At 41.9% G+C, this 14,790-nt stretch overlaps 1 protein-coding gene across 10 annotated transcripts in view; it reads left to right on the top strand.

The window, feature by feature from the left end:
• The window catches only part of ALPK2 (alpha kinase 2), a 79,041-nt gene that overhangs the window by 3,611 nt on the left and 60,640 nt on the right, over window positions 1–14,790 (top strand). For all 10 annotated transcript variants that reach the window (XR_011090697.1, XR_011090698.1, XR_011090699.1 and 7 more), the window contains 2 exons: window positions 6,994–8,676; window positions 10,412–13,304. Coding sequence is in view for 5 of the 10 variants with exons in the window: in XM_068665146.1 (XP_068521247.1) it covers window positions 7,255–8,676; window positions 10,412–13,304 (4,315 nt within the window). In the remaining 5 variants the exon portion in view is untranslated. The remainder of the gene's footprint in view (window positions 1–6,993; window positions 8,677–10,411; window positions 13,305–14,790) is intronic.

Below are 14,790 nucleotides of genomic sequence, written 5' to 3'. Positions count from 1 at the left end.
ATTGCTATTGCAAGCTATTGCAGTGACCATTCAAGTTACTCTTGTGGTTCTTAACCCTGGAAGTAATTGTTCAAGACCAGGGTGGACGAGGCTCTGGCAGCCTGATTTAGGGGGTGGCAGATCCGAGTGCTGGGAAGATGTGCCTAGTCCCACGGTATGGTACTGCCCATCCTAGGTTTTTCTTGGGATTATGTTTTTAATGGAGGTTCCTTACCACTTTTATTCTTGTTTCTGTTCTGTTTTTGCTGCTGTCTCACGCTTTAATCAATATAATATTTCTAAAATCCTGCTGCCCACACCATCTAGATTTCTGATTGGACCTGCATAGTACACAACTGTTCCTATTCATCAGAAAGGAAGGTTTCGTGGATGTTAGTGTTTTGGTTTGGAGTTTTGTCGTGTTCATCTTACCTGAGGTCTGGTTATGTCAGCCACCTTTCTTTGTGGCTAAGCTACCCGTCAGCATCTCTAAAAGGGGATGTATGCGTCGGTTTATAGTGCGCCCCAGCAGGAGGAGGAGGAGCTGTTGATACATCTAAAGTTCATCTGGATAGTCTAGGGGATTGTATTTGTTTTTTCAAAAGAGCAAGTACAGTTCCCAAATTTTAGCCTATAGAGTAGAGCTAATACTAGGAAACTCTGCTGGCATTTGGAGAATTTGTTGTTTCAAACCAAGTGTCTCAGGATGAATGGTGAAGCAGATAAAAAATGTTCCACTGACTTTCTAAACACGGTCTATCAGATACGGAAGTGTTAACAGAGCAGGCAAGCAGACTGTGTTAGCCATGTACCTATATCCTCCTCATATACACATACGTACATAGGAGAAAGATTATGCTTCCTGTTTATTCAAGTCTCTCTCCAAGCTCATTTGAAGTGGTGTAGTTCTGTTTTCCCACCACAGTGATGACATTTAGCACAGCTGTCTCTTTCTAGCTGTAAGCTCCTACCAAAACAGCCAAACAAAACCAAAAATCAACAGTGAGAACAAAGTGAAGAGCTTAATTCTGATGTTGGAGAAGCTCCCTCTGCTTCATGGAGACAGATTCTAGTTCATAACTAGTTCCCATATGTCCTGTCACTCCTGGTTTTAAAGCATACTTCTTTTATCAGGTCTATCTGATTTAAATTAGTCTTTGTTACATAAAGAGAAATAAGAACATCCAACAGTCTGTGGGGGCTGATGTGCTCCAGTCTCCATGCTCTGCAGGAGGTTTTGAACCAGAACCTACAATGGAACTAACTTCACCAGGAAAATCCTTTATCTGTGGTCAGTTTGGCATGCTTTTATCATTATACCCCAGTTTCTGTAAAACATGCAAATCTGAATGGCTTCTTTGAAGCCAGGAGAATTTCATGCAGGGCAGAGGTTAAGTATCTGCTTTGGGACCTTGGCCTGAAACCAAGTTTCTCAGAAGAGTGACTGTAGAATGACCTGCTGCCTGCCTGCCTTTTTTTTGTTTTTTATTTGATAGTAAACTGCTGACGTATGTACTGGCAATTTGCATCTACTCTACTAGTTATTAGGAAAATAACTGTAATTCAAATACAATTAAGTACATATACAAAAAAGGCTGCAAACCTTTGGGTCAACCCTTTGAACCAAGTGGTGTGATTACCATCAAGATGAAACCGATTTACTCAGTTTTGCAGATTGAACTTTTCTCCCAGAGACAGACCGTGCGATAAGTCATATTTTCATTTGAGAGAGAATATAAATGTAGTTAGCTAAATGTAATATAATTACACTTGGATATACCCAAATAAATATAATTATAGAAATAATGCTCAGTTATGGTTCAGCTCTGCAATGGCGTTGTGCGCTGCCTAAGTACATCTTTATTATATACAATATAAAAGAACTTTGTCCATGACATTTTATGTAATGTTCATGTGTTGCTTAATTCTGCATGCAAATTCATTTCATCAAATTTTAGTAGAAACTGTATGAAATGATTTTTTTTCGCACATTGTGACAGTCACCATTTTTTGTCTGTTATTTGTGTCCTCAGGAGAAAGATCTTTATAGAGTTTTAGGTGGTAAGCTGAGAATCATTGAAGAGTTTTGTTTTGGAACTCTGATACCAATTTCTGATACACGCAGGGAGAAATCACATTGTGCCTTGATTCCTTGTCCGTAAAACTGAAAACCCCAAACTTCTCTCTTCAATTTGTATGTGGTTCTCTCCTACTTTTGCAGGAGTGATCCAAGTGTGACCGCATTGTTTTGCACCAGGAGGTGCTGGTTCATTGCAATTTCTGAAAGAAACACTTGCAGACTGTGTGAAGCATCGCTTAGAATGCCACCTGCAGGGGTGCCTGTAAAAAGAGAGCAGTAGAGAGAATCTCACGTCCCTTCAGAAGCTGGGTTCCCTACACTGCATGGCAGGGCGTGGGCCTCCGGTCAGGGTGCAGTGTGCCACACAGTCCCCATCTGGAACGGTTACGCTACGTGGGGCGTTCGTGCTTCTGTGGTGTGTGCCTAAAGCACAGCAACTCCATTCATTGCTGAGATGGCCACACAGAACTGAAGAAAAAAGGGTAGTGACAGAGTGAACGAGAAGTGGGAAGCTGGGAATTTCAGAGGTTTGTTGAGAAGCTGTGCAGAAGTCCTCCCTTGAAAGCTGCACAGGAAGTCTGTAAGAGCACAAATCTGCGCTGAACTGCACTGCCTGCATTGCTGGACGGATTCTGATGTGTGAGAAAGAGAGCACTTCGCCTGTCAGCAAGCAGTGTGCAAGCACCACAGCAGGACTTCAGAAATTTATGAGCTCTGGCTTGAAAAGCATGTCGTTTACAAAAACAGAAATAGATAAGCCTCTTTCGATTCATCTTTTGATTTTAGTGCACTTATGGTTCATGTTTTCAAGGTTTGTCCTTTATAGTGGTGGACAGTGGGTTAGTGATTCATTTTTCTGGAAAATGAAAACTATGGTGTTCATATTTTTGGCCAATGCACAGAACCTTCAAAAATATGTTTGTGATTTTTGATTCAGAGAATTAAGGGGGGAAGACTAATGGTTTAGTCGTGTAAACTTAGACATGGTCTAAGGAAGTTACAAGCACAGATTATTTATGGAACTATCCATTTCTCTTGAGTTTTCAGGTGTTGCAGACCTGGTGTCAGCTTGGTATAGGGAAGCCAAAATACTGGCAGCAGGATCTCTTAACGTGAGACACAGGAGGGTTATCAGTTGTGTTCCTGCATGTGTTGAGCTCAGATAACGTCTGTGTGGGCCGGTGCAGGTTCTTCTCTGCCACCCTGGTGTGCTGGTGTGGGCGTAAAGCCAGGCACGGGCAGAACACGCGCGGCAGGCGGGGGCATTGGTGCTCTCACGTGGAGGTTTTCAGCGTGCCCAGGCAGCGCTCCGGTTGTCAAAGCATGCTTACACCTATTACATCTACAATATCTAGGCCTGGGTGAGGTGCTCCTTGTGCCAGGCAGCATGTGAATGCACAGCGTGGTCCCCAACCCAAAAAGCTGTCGCCTTGATGATAAGAGAAGAGACAATAGGTGGGTGTGGGTGGATGGGTCTGCCCAACAAGGGCAGCAGCAAGTGCATCTGAACGATAGGAGGGTCAAGTTTGGGGGTGGGCTGAGCAGGGCTGTGCAGGGAACAGAGATTACGGGATGAACAGGTAGAAAATAAGCAGAAAAAACTTTAGAGAGGTTTTAAAGGGATTTTTTTTTTTTCCCATTGGCTTTGGAGGAAATGAACAGGAAGACAGAAAGTCCCTCCTAAAACGCACAAGCTTTCTGTAGGAATATCTTCCGCGAGTGTAAAACTGCTTACAGAGGAAGATTACAATTTTTGTTATAACTAAATAAAGTAGAAAAATATGATGCAAGAGAGGAAATTAGCTGCCATTTAGAGAGGAAATTAACTGCCATTTTTTAAGTTTAACCAGATTTATATATTTTTGTCAGTTAAAAAAAACATGCCAACATTAGGATTAAGACCACAGTTTCTTATAAAATCAATAGAAGCAACTTTGGGTCCAAAATAACCTCCCAAAATGGCTGTATTTAAAAAATTAAAGATAATTTCATCTTTTTCATCGTTCCTTTCATCTTAAAATGTAATTTTCCAAAAATATTTTAGTTGCATTGTTAGAGCTTTCCACCAATCTACATTTGCCCTAACTCATACCTGGGCACAGTTCTTGAGCTGCCGTGCTCATGCCGCTGCTTCCTCGTCCCTTGCCCTCGGTTCCCGGGGCACTAAGCTCAGGCAGCGTTGTGACTCTGGTGAAGAGGAGCCCACCAAACACGTCTTTCCTAGGTCCCAGCTGTTGGAGCTGTCAGGGAGAGGCAGGTTCTCTGTGCTGGCTTCGCCCCTTTGTTGTCTGTGTCCTTTTTATGGGAGATTGCGAGTGGCCGTAGGGCGCTACGTAAGGCACGGTATGTGTGCAGTGCAGACGGGCCTGTGATGGATTGTCATGATCTCCAGTTCATCTTTCCTCGGTGAATTTCTGTATATATTTTCTGTTATATTTTATAAGTTTTCCTGAGGAGCCAGGAGGGTAATGTAGTACCAATCTTTTCCCTGTTTCTATCTAAATTCAGTAGTTGACATTATGGTTATATCTCACATCTTCTATTTTCTCTCCAAAATTTAAAAAAATAATCATGTTTCCATCTTATGTGGAAAAACATAATTTATGGCGATTTTCCTCATGCAACATTATTTTGCTCTAATTTCCATTGCTGGATCTGACTAAACGCACAGCAATCTAATCTAATTTTCACATCAAGAAATCTGACAGCTCTTTTCCCCTTGATGTCAAAATGCAGCTGAACTAAGAAAATGATAACTGTGTAGTACAACTGCTTTGGTAAAGAGTATTCATGAGTTGGTCTGCATGAAAAATTGTTGCCAAGGCTCTTTTCAGCTGGGAAAATTACCACACTTTTAAAATAACTTATACCCTCCAAAAAGAGGAAAGAGGCATCTGGTCTTCTGAAAAGCAAAGATGAAAGCAGGTTTGAAAGAAAGCAACAGGGAACATTAGGCAAATGCGTATTTCAGAGGCGATGCGTGAATGCTGGGGGTTAATTCCATGGCGCTGTAATCAAATGGATGAGGGAAAAATTAATCTCTGCTGCTCCATTTTTTCCTGTTAAATATTTATATTTCTTAGAGCTGAAATGGAAAGCAAAACGTGATCATCGATCTGAAAGGCTGAAGATAATGGGATCTGATGCCTTTTTTCTCCAGGCTCTTGTTGCACACGCGGTCCAGATTGATGTTCAAAGCCCTGCATGAAGCACAAGTGTAGAGTATTGGCCCAGGGCCCAGTCAACAGGTGTCCACATTATCTAAAACCAGCACAATATGCATGATTTGTCCTCTTCTTGTCCTCTGTGGCAGGGAAGCCCTTGTTACTATGGATTTTGAACTAGACTTCTCAGGCTCTGAGGTGGCAGTGTGAGGAAGCCTGCCCTCCGGCTTCCTGCCCCCTTCCTCCTGCGTGCAGCAGCGCACCTTTCCCCCACCAGCTCTCAAGCTCAGAGCATCGCTGGCCAAGGCACTGTGACCAGGCTGACCTGCACGGCTTTCGGGTGGTTTTGTCACCGTCTGTGCCTTCTGGCAACTCCCTGGCTACACTTCCAAGCTGACAATACACCTTTGTGGCACATCAGGCTTGCTCTTCAGGCCATTCTCTCCTGTTGGTCTTTGCTTCCTTGCATACTGGACCTTTGCCAGTTTATTCCAAGGCTAAATTGCCAAACATGTTCCTTTTCTGCTACCTCCTTCCGCTCCTCCTTCTGCAACCAGTATTCAGGCTGTACCAGGAGGCATGTACACGTGTGTGTATGGCACACACATGTGGTATACTGGCAGAGGGTGCTGCTCTGCTCCTCTCACCTGCCATTGTTCCTCCACACTCCTTTGTGTGTGTGGGGACCAACTGTTCATCACACAACCTAATGTTGCCCCTTCTGCTATCTTTCCCTTCAACCTTTTTCTTGTCCAGCCTTTCCCCTCCCAGGTAAGCCTGTGAAAAAGGTGTCCGTGACAGGGAATGCATGAAGGAAATGAAAATATACCCAGCTGCTTTGTGCTGTTTGCATGAGGGGCAGATTCCAAGCAAGCCTTGCAAGCACCTCTCTGTTGGGCCATCGAGCTCTAATCTAGCTCCCCACATGTTTTCTTACTGACTGTGATTAGTGTCAGCAGCGAGCTGTGACACAAAGCTGGGTGCTGACAGGTCCAGTGGCTGCTCTGCCTGTGGCCCTGCAGGGAGCAGATGGCGCCTCAGAGCGCTTGAAAGGGCATCAGGAAGGGCCACAGCCAGCTCAGGAGGTCTCGCAGCCAGGACAGAGTTTACCGAGAAGGGTCCCCATGGGAGAAGCAGAGGAGGAAAGAGAGAATGAACATCATCAGATTAGCAGGCTGGCAAGAAAGGTTTTCCTGCTGTTCTTTGTGTCACACCAGTTCTATGAATTATTTTTCAGTGTTTAGTTTGGCTTCCTTTGTGAGATTGAGTACTTTTCTGTGATGAGGGAATCCATGGACTGTGGAAAAGATCATGGGTTAGCAGGGATACTCTAGTGAAGAATCAGCCAGAGTGATTTTTTTTAATGTCCCTGTGATGCCAATGTGACTATCAGAATGCTTGGTAGCTGTAGAAGTCGTGTACATGTAACTACTTGCATTGGTCTGTATATTTCTGTTAGCAGTTAGAAACGCCTAAGTGACGTGCACTAAAGCATGTTTTGTGCTGCTGCTGGGTGTATTTGCAGACATGCTTAGGAATTTGTCTTCCTAACACGAATCACTTTGGACAGCTACAGTGTGTTCCCCTGAAGTGGTTCTGCATAGATAACTGGATTATAGTTCCTGCTGTTAATGTTTGATCTTGATTTTTAGATCGTTATGTTTCCTTTTTTGGAAATGCTTGAAACTGTGTGGTGGTTTACCATCTGTTAGAAAATATGTATACCCATTTTCAAAATCATGTTAAACTTCAGATTTATTTTATTTGCAGGTGCACACAGCAAGATGCTGCACTTCACTGGACGATATCTGGAAACTGGCAGCTAGAATGACCTGCTACTCAACCCTTGTTGAGAGGGAATCTCACACAAAAATTGAAACTTCCCCAGAATCGGTTGCTGACCTAAATGACAGTGGGAAGCTTCAGAGTAAAATGAGGAACATATTTTACAATACAAGTGTTACTCTTAAGAGGGTGACCCCATGTTAATTTCAACAAATTCCAACTCACCAAGAGTCAGTGTTTTATTGCATGAGAAGCCCAAAAGTATCATTCCCATGTGAGAAATCCCGCAGACGCTTGCCTAACATGGAAGACAACATGGATGCAAAAAATGTATTTGAAACACAGGAAAATATATGCTGCCTTAGGGGTGCATCAGAGAATGGTGATGACCTAATTAATTTTAACAGTATGGTCTGCGTCGCTGCTGGAGAAGCAGAGAAATACTGCATCAGTCAGGTGCATTCCCACCCTACAGATCTAATCACTGATCACACAGACAATTGTTGCCTTAAAGTGGAAGACTCGATTTCTTGTCCACCTCCAGCTGAAGTCCAGACACATGGAAAGACTGGGTTCAGTAGACCTCTAACCATGAATGCAGTGTTGAGTGAGCAGGCAGATACTCCCATAGTAAATCAGAATTATTTTACAAAACATGATTCTGAAAATTCTGGAGGCATTTTGGAGGCTTGTGCAAGTGTAAGTGATGACTTTTCTGATGATGTCCTAGAGTATTTTGAATGTTCAGATGTGCTGACAGCACATGAAAATGAAATCTGGGAAAAGAAATTAGAGTTTTTATTAGAAAGCGGTGATGAAGATGATTTAAAACTGAGTAAGGATTGTGATGGGTGTGCTTACTTCCTCAGTGAGATGCCGTGTCTGTTCCGAGTGTCAGATAACACTACGCCTATGGATACTACCATTGGCTTCTGTGGTCATCACTCAAAATTCAAAGGAGTAAATGTAAGGAGAGACCCCTCTACATACAGCCAGTCAACTTTGCAGGCAGAGATGACTCTAGCTGTTGGACAACACCGAGATAAAACTACCAGTGTGAAAGACGAAGAGAAGGGTAAAGTGCCTGTTGCATCTGCTGTCATTGAAAATGAGTGTCTCCGAACTGAAGAAGAAAATAATGGAATTGGCCAGACAGATTTCTCAACCAGCAAACCTCAGAATGTGGATAATGTACATGCAAAGGCGGACTCCTCTACTGGTGGCATAGGTACTGCTTTGACAAATCAGGCTTCAGAGACAATGACAGAAAACAAGGTGGACGAGAACTTGCTAGGTGAAAACTCATTGCTGCTAGAGGAGGGGAGAAGAAATTCGTCAGAGGAAAATGCAAGGCATGCTGTCTCTACCTTAACAGAAACTCTAACAAGAAACCTTTTAAAGTTGCTAAACCCTATAGAGCTCTGCAGATATGTTGGTAATATAGGGCAATCTTTTCAGGCTGCTACAGAGGTGAGGGAATCCAGTGCTTTGTTTCCCAGTCAGGAAGGAGTCTTTTCAGCACAAATGTGTGAGGAGACAGAAAGCTTGCAAATGCAGGCTGGTTTGTGTCGTACAGAAGAGGCGGATAAAGACTGTCATTGGGAACAGAAAAAGACTCGGGGCCCGTCTGAGCAAAATCAGGTGCCAGATGACAACGTCTCACCCAGGGTAAGTAAAGTGCTTATCATTTAACAGAAAGAGTGGTTTGACTGATTTTGTTCCTGTTTGTCACAAAATAATGCAAATTTAAATTACTTTGAAAGACACTATTCATGCACTTCTGAATGACAGCTACGTCTGGGAAGGAAATCTGGTTTTGAAAAAGGCCCAAATAAACCATAAGCTGTTCTAATTATAGAGTGAGACTGATAATAGTAAGAGGCACTAATGGGACTCTGGACAGCTGGATAGAGAAATCTGATATTTAGGCTATTGCATAGGTCTTATCAAAGCAATGTTTCTTTCAACTCAGAAGTTTTCTCACATCCCTGTTGTGAGCAGAGAACATTTTGATTTACTTTCTTTTCAGTTTATACTCAAAGAACAAAATTGTGTACAGTTACGGAGCTGGAAATTTAAAACAAGTAAACAGAGCTTTGCTCTGAATTCTATCAAGGGGGGAGAATTTAATCCAGAGAATTATTGTTACAGAAGAGTATGGACCTTTTCTTTTTAAAAGTAAATCAATGAAAGATTTAGGTATTCTGTGGAAATGTAAAGAGCAATTACAAATCAAAAACCCAAGCTGATACTCTCCAAGTACTTAAATATTTTATGCTGTTGGGTAGGAAATTGACCAGGGAAATCAGTACAGATGTGCTGACTGATATGATGCCCCACCAGTTTTCATAACCAGGAGAATTGGATCATACTTTTTATTTCACATAGTAAAGTCTGAAGATATATATTTATGAGTATTAAATCATGAATAATCTTATTATCACCCACTTCGCTGATTTTAAAGTGCATAGCCAAGTGCACAGAAAAACAGTTATGACAAATAAGCACAAGCTTTTTTTCACATGCTCTACTTCATCTGTATTCTTTAAGCAAAGATCTCTCCCAGTTCTGAATCACAGATTGACTTTAATCTGACCGCTGGGGTGTCTTAAGCAATGAAAAATCACTGATTTCTTCTGCCTGAAAAGCATCCATAAGTTTCTCTGTTTTTATGGTACATAAAATTCCAATCACAGTTTAGCAGCACTTAATGTTCTTATGATGGAGAATAGCCCCTTATTGGAATTAACCTACTGAGATTTTCTTGACAGTGTGTGTTGCCATGGTTTGCATGAGGCATTTTTTTCATTTTTTTCAACTTGCGGTATAACCATTTAAATCCCAGAACCCTACTAGCACAGAGCAGCTGTTATGTTACTGTAAGTGCTGTGGCCAGGTTTCAGATTGGCGAGTTCAGATTAGACTCCTGCTACCTGCAGCCAAGAGGTATTAGTTCTTTGAGCATCCATGACCAAAACTCTGTATTAGTTAAAAATTAAGTAGGAAAGAAATATCAGCGTACAGAAAAGGGCTAGAGATGAGCAGAAGCCAAACCCTGTGTTTTAGACAGTCCTTGGGTACAGGATAACTCTGTCAAGTGGTTAGCATACTCTTGTTCTGAGTATTACATTTATACCATGTGCCACAGATCCAACAGGCGAGTCTGGCAGGCTAGACCTGTAATTTGTACAAGTTTAAATACAGAACTATGATTTCTTCTTTCTGTCAGGGTAGGGTGATAGCTACAAACCAGAAACCTCAGATGTTGACAAATACTTTAAAAAAACAAACAACAACAATAACAACAAAAACTTTCATTTCAATTTAGGTCTACAGTTCAGGCCTGTGTCAAGCAGCAGTCCCATTTTTTAATTCTATCACTTTTTTTTTTTTTTTTTTGTAGAATCAAGGTGCCAGTCTTAAAATCTCTATCCAGAATTGTGATAGAGAATGTATGGAGCCTGAAATAGCAAAGGAAGGCATCCTCATAACCTGCCAGAATGCAAAAAACATCCATTCAGCTTCAGAATGTACTGAAAAGCCACTACAAGCAAAAAATGGAAGTTTACAAACCTATTCTCAACACTGTGCTCCTTGTGATAAGAGAGAAAGTTGTCACCAGCAAGTCTTCTGGGAACAAGGGAAGGATATTAGTAGTAATGGCAACAAATCAAAGAAAGACATTTCACCTTTTCCCTTATGGGACGCAGACTCTGTTCCTGATAAACAAGAAAGTTTATGTGCTGTTCTCTCTTCTGCAAAGCTGTGTGATGAGCCAAAGGAGGGAGGGCGAAGGTATGGTTTTGATTCGCATGATGGCAATGACAGAGATACTCTCTGCAGTGTATCATGTGATGAGTCTCTGTTTGAAGCTAATCCCAAGTCAGTTCTGGAATCTGGAGAACCTGGGTGCAAAGGAGATGCCGATTTATCTGCAGTGCATGACAAGCTCTGGAAACTTCTTCAAGAAGATGACTCAGACTATCAAATCCCATTTGAAAACTGGGGAATCACAAGTTTGGAGGTAAGGCTGACAGATACCAAAGTCACAGAACCGAACTCTGTGCAAGAGACCTGTTCTGATCATCCTTTGCCCTCAAATTTCATAGAACAGCAGGAACCTATTACACAGCCACCTACTAGACAAAGAACAGAGAAAGAAGACTGCAGTGTCTCTAACGTCCTACTGAAAACAGATGAAGCGTGTAACAGTGCATCCATAGAAAACTTTTCTCTTACACGAGTGGTAGAAGCAGATGGTTTATGTATAAGTTCTAGCACTGAAAATAAAACAGAAACACCATCCACTTGTATTTCAGAAAATAGTATATTAAATACAGAGGAGTGCTTCGAGCAGAAGCCAAATCAAACATTAATTGTCAATAATGGAGCTGTTCAAATGACTGTTTCTCGGGAAGGAAAGCTTACCGTTAATAACACTTTCCAAACATGTGATACAGATTCTCAAAGATTAAAAAATGCTCAGAGTAGTAACTTAGCATGTGATAAACAAAACCCAGCTTACATGTCAGATAAGTCACGTTGGACAACTGGACAATTACCTCATACTGAGCGGAACATATCCTTGATAAATGAGAATATGACTGAGACCACAGATGAAGATGCTGGTAAAGACTGTCATTTTAAAGACTGTTACCTAGAAAGAAAAAAACTGGCATATTTCCCTGAGGAGAAAGTTATTTTCCCCAGTAACTCCTCTGTTGAAAATAACCATCAGTTTACACATGAAAAACACTCTTCTGTTAACACCATACATAGAAGTTATGAAAATAATTTACCAGAAAAAAGAAATCACTCAGAGTTGAATGCACAAAATGGCACTAATTGTAGCAGTTATCATCCTTCAAAAAATTATGACTCTCAAGATTTTCAAGTTGCTTCTAATACACAGAAATATAGTTACCCAATGAAATTGCCTAATTTCATTAAGACTACTGAAACCATAACATGTAAGAATCTACCCCAAAATGTGCACCAAATGACAGAATTAGAAAAACAAGAAGTGATGTTCACTGCCTCTTCTGAGAATCCCCTTTTAACAGATTTCTTTGTAAAAGTGCCCAAATATGAACCAAGTAAACCAGGAGAAGAACAGAGAGCCATTTTCATAGGTGATGAACAAAGGGCTGAAGCATCCTGTGACTCTGGAGTTAGGCATGTTTCAGAGAGTCAGCCTGCAGTTTCCCCTCATAACGTGTCTGAACAACATTTATTTTTTGCTGACAACACCTTTAAGTTTGACGAAGAGTTAAAAACAGGTTATTTGAAAAGTCCCACGTATGCCTCTGGGAATGTAACGTCAGTGTCAGTAAGTACCCTGCTGCCTAGAAAGGTTCAGAATGAGTACTGCACAGTAGCGAAGGAAGATTGTAGAGACATCGGTAATCAGATGGATCTCCAGCAACAGAGTGTAAGAGAAACATCACCATTCATACCTGTAAGGCAGTCAGAGGGCTCTCTTAACAGTGTAGCAGCAGTGGGGTGTTCTGGCACAGGAAGTCGCGTACAAACAGAATGCACACAAACCGCTGTCAAAGGAGATGAAAAATTGACTGAGTTGGAAGCTTTCTGCGAAGCATTGCAGGATCACATCCATAGGGTACCAGAAGAAAATAAGGAGGAAGCAATCTTGCGTGGAAATAAACAAGAGATTCAAAGAACTACTGAATACAACCTGGATGCTGCTAAAATGAAGTCTCCTTTGCACGCTTTAATTAGCTCCAAGGCTCAGAGGCGGATTAGGAATAGTATCGCTAAGCAGTCCTCTCCTGACTTGATCACTTCCAGCAAGCCGGCTGAGGTTGATTGTTCAATTAAGTCTACTGAGCATGATAAAGACGAAGGAGTCATGACTTCAGAGACTGCACTAAGTGCTTTAGTTAACCTGCCAGCAGTTGATTCGGGGGACAGCTGCTCTCTTCAAAGGCAGCCACCCTACAGCAGGACTCAGCCACACTCCTTAGCATTGGCCACATATGATCCGTTCTCAGTCAGTGCGGAAAGGCCAGAAAATCAAGAAGGGTCAAAGTCCTGCCAGACATCACCAACTGTTGCTGAGTCTGAGCCCATCAAATGTAAACACACAGCAAAGAGTGAGAACTTAGCTACTGGAGCAAAGAAGAAATTACCACCAGCAACACTGTCGAAAAAACCCCGACTGGAGGAGAGAGGAAATGTCAGCAAGGATCCTAGCTGTGTTAGAAGTGAGGCAAACGTGATTCATAAAGAAAATAGAAAAGAGCAAAGGAAACTAATTTTGAAAAAGGATAGCAAAGGTAAGAGAAAACTGATTGTCATTTCTGTCCTTTCCCATCCTTCTGACTCCAGTAGGAAGTTCAAATTCGTTAAACCCACTGCAAGCCTCCCTCAGTTGAAATCTTAGCAGTCAAAAGTGTCCTGCCCTCACTGATGTTATTTACAGTTCTGTAACTTAATAACTATTGCTATCCTCATGCCACAGAGCTGGTACCTCCCTAGCATCCTTTTCCCTGCTGACAAATATATTTATTATTTTTTATCCTTTTTGAAAAGCCTACTTTTCACTTGTCTCTTCAAGTCAGTTTTCAGGGCTGTGTAGCAGGATGGTAGCACCTAACTGCACACAACACAGTGGCGGCAAGCCCAGTCCTAGCATGTCATTTCGTTCCTGCAGGGCGGTGTTCCCAGTTATGCTCCCACACTGCAGCTCCCAAATTCAATTACTCTCTCTTGGTTACCAAATGGTTTTACTGCTAGCAAAGTATTATTGTTACTTGTAGGGTGCCACTGATAAACAGAATGTTTTGCAGTCCTGCCTGATGACTGATGGCTGGTTCTGTATCCCTTTTCACCACGATTGGTCAGAAATGACACTGATGAAATTAGCATTATTAAACTGACATAAGAAGCACATAATTCAGATGAGAATTGGGTTGCTTGTCAGAGTCTCCAGGAGATTGCTAACGGATAAAATGCAGACAGGAGTAGTAGCAGCATAACAGCTCGACAGATGAGGTGTTTGTGGTTTCCATGGATACTTTGCAAGGGCCAAGGTCTTATCTTTGCCTTCTGACATTGTCTTTTATGTTCACATCATGAAATAATTTTAAAGATAAGAGCAAGACTGAATAGTGACTAATGGTAGGCTAAACAGCTCTGAAGCTCTTCAGAGATTCAAACTATAGTGAAGTCTGGTCAGAGTTCAGTTTTCCAATCACATAGAAAGAAAAAAAAACAACTTTATTCAAAAATGTGTCCTTTGCAAGCATGTTTGTCTACAAGAAATGACTGTGAAAGGGAATAATGGGAGACGAGCTATACTGAGCAAGAAAAAGGACTGGACATGGTGAGAATTTGCTGTAGGTGTCTGCTATACACCTGCAGGCCCACCAACGATAACTGAGAGCAGAGCTGAAGTGGCAATTACCAGAGAACCAAATGTGTGGGAGAAGGAGAGACACATTTCTTCAAAGTAGAACAAGCAAACTGCAACTACTGAGAAAAAACAGACCTTTTCCATGTATCTGAGCCTATACTTGAAAAATGTTGTCCATATTCAGGCTGAATTTTGTTCTCCTGCTTCTGTTCTGCTGCATTCTAGACTGAAGGGAATGTGTGTTTGTATTTTAGAGTGTTTGCATGGGCCTTTTCCCGACATTACGGGGAGGTTGCCGTGGTTAGCCCAGTATGCACTCAGAGTGTGCTCCTGTGTGTTTTTTTACCTCCAGGAGAAAGGGCTTTGTGGGTGAGGCAGGAAAACTGGAGCCTTTAGTTCTATTTCCA

The sequence above is a fragment of the Anas acuta genome, chromosome W (genome assembly GCF_963932015.1).
Source record: "Anas acuta chromosome W, bAnaAcu1.1, whole genome shotgun sequence".
NCBI classification, from domain to species: Eukaryota; Metazoa; Chordata; class Aves; order Anseriformes; family Anatidae; genus Anas; species Anas acuta.
This window is presented reverse-complemented; position numbering and strand designations above follow the sequence as displayed.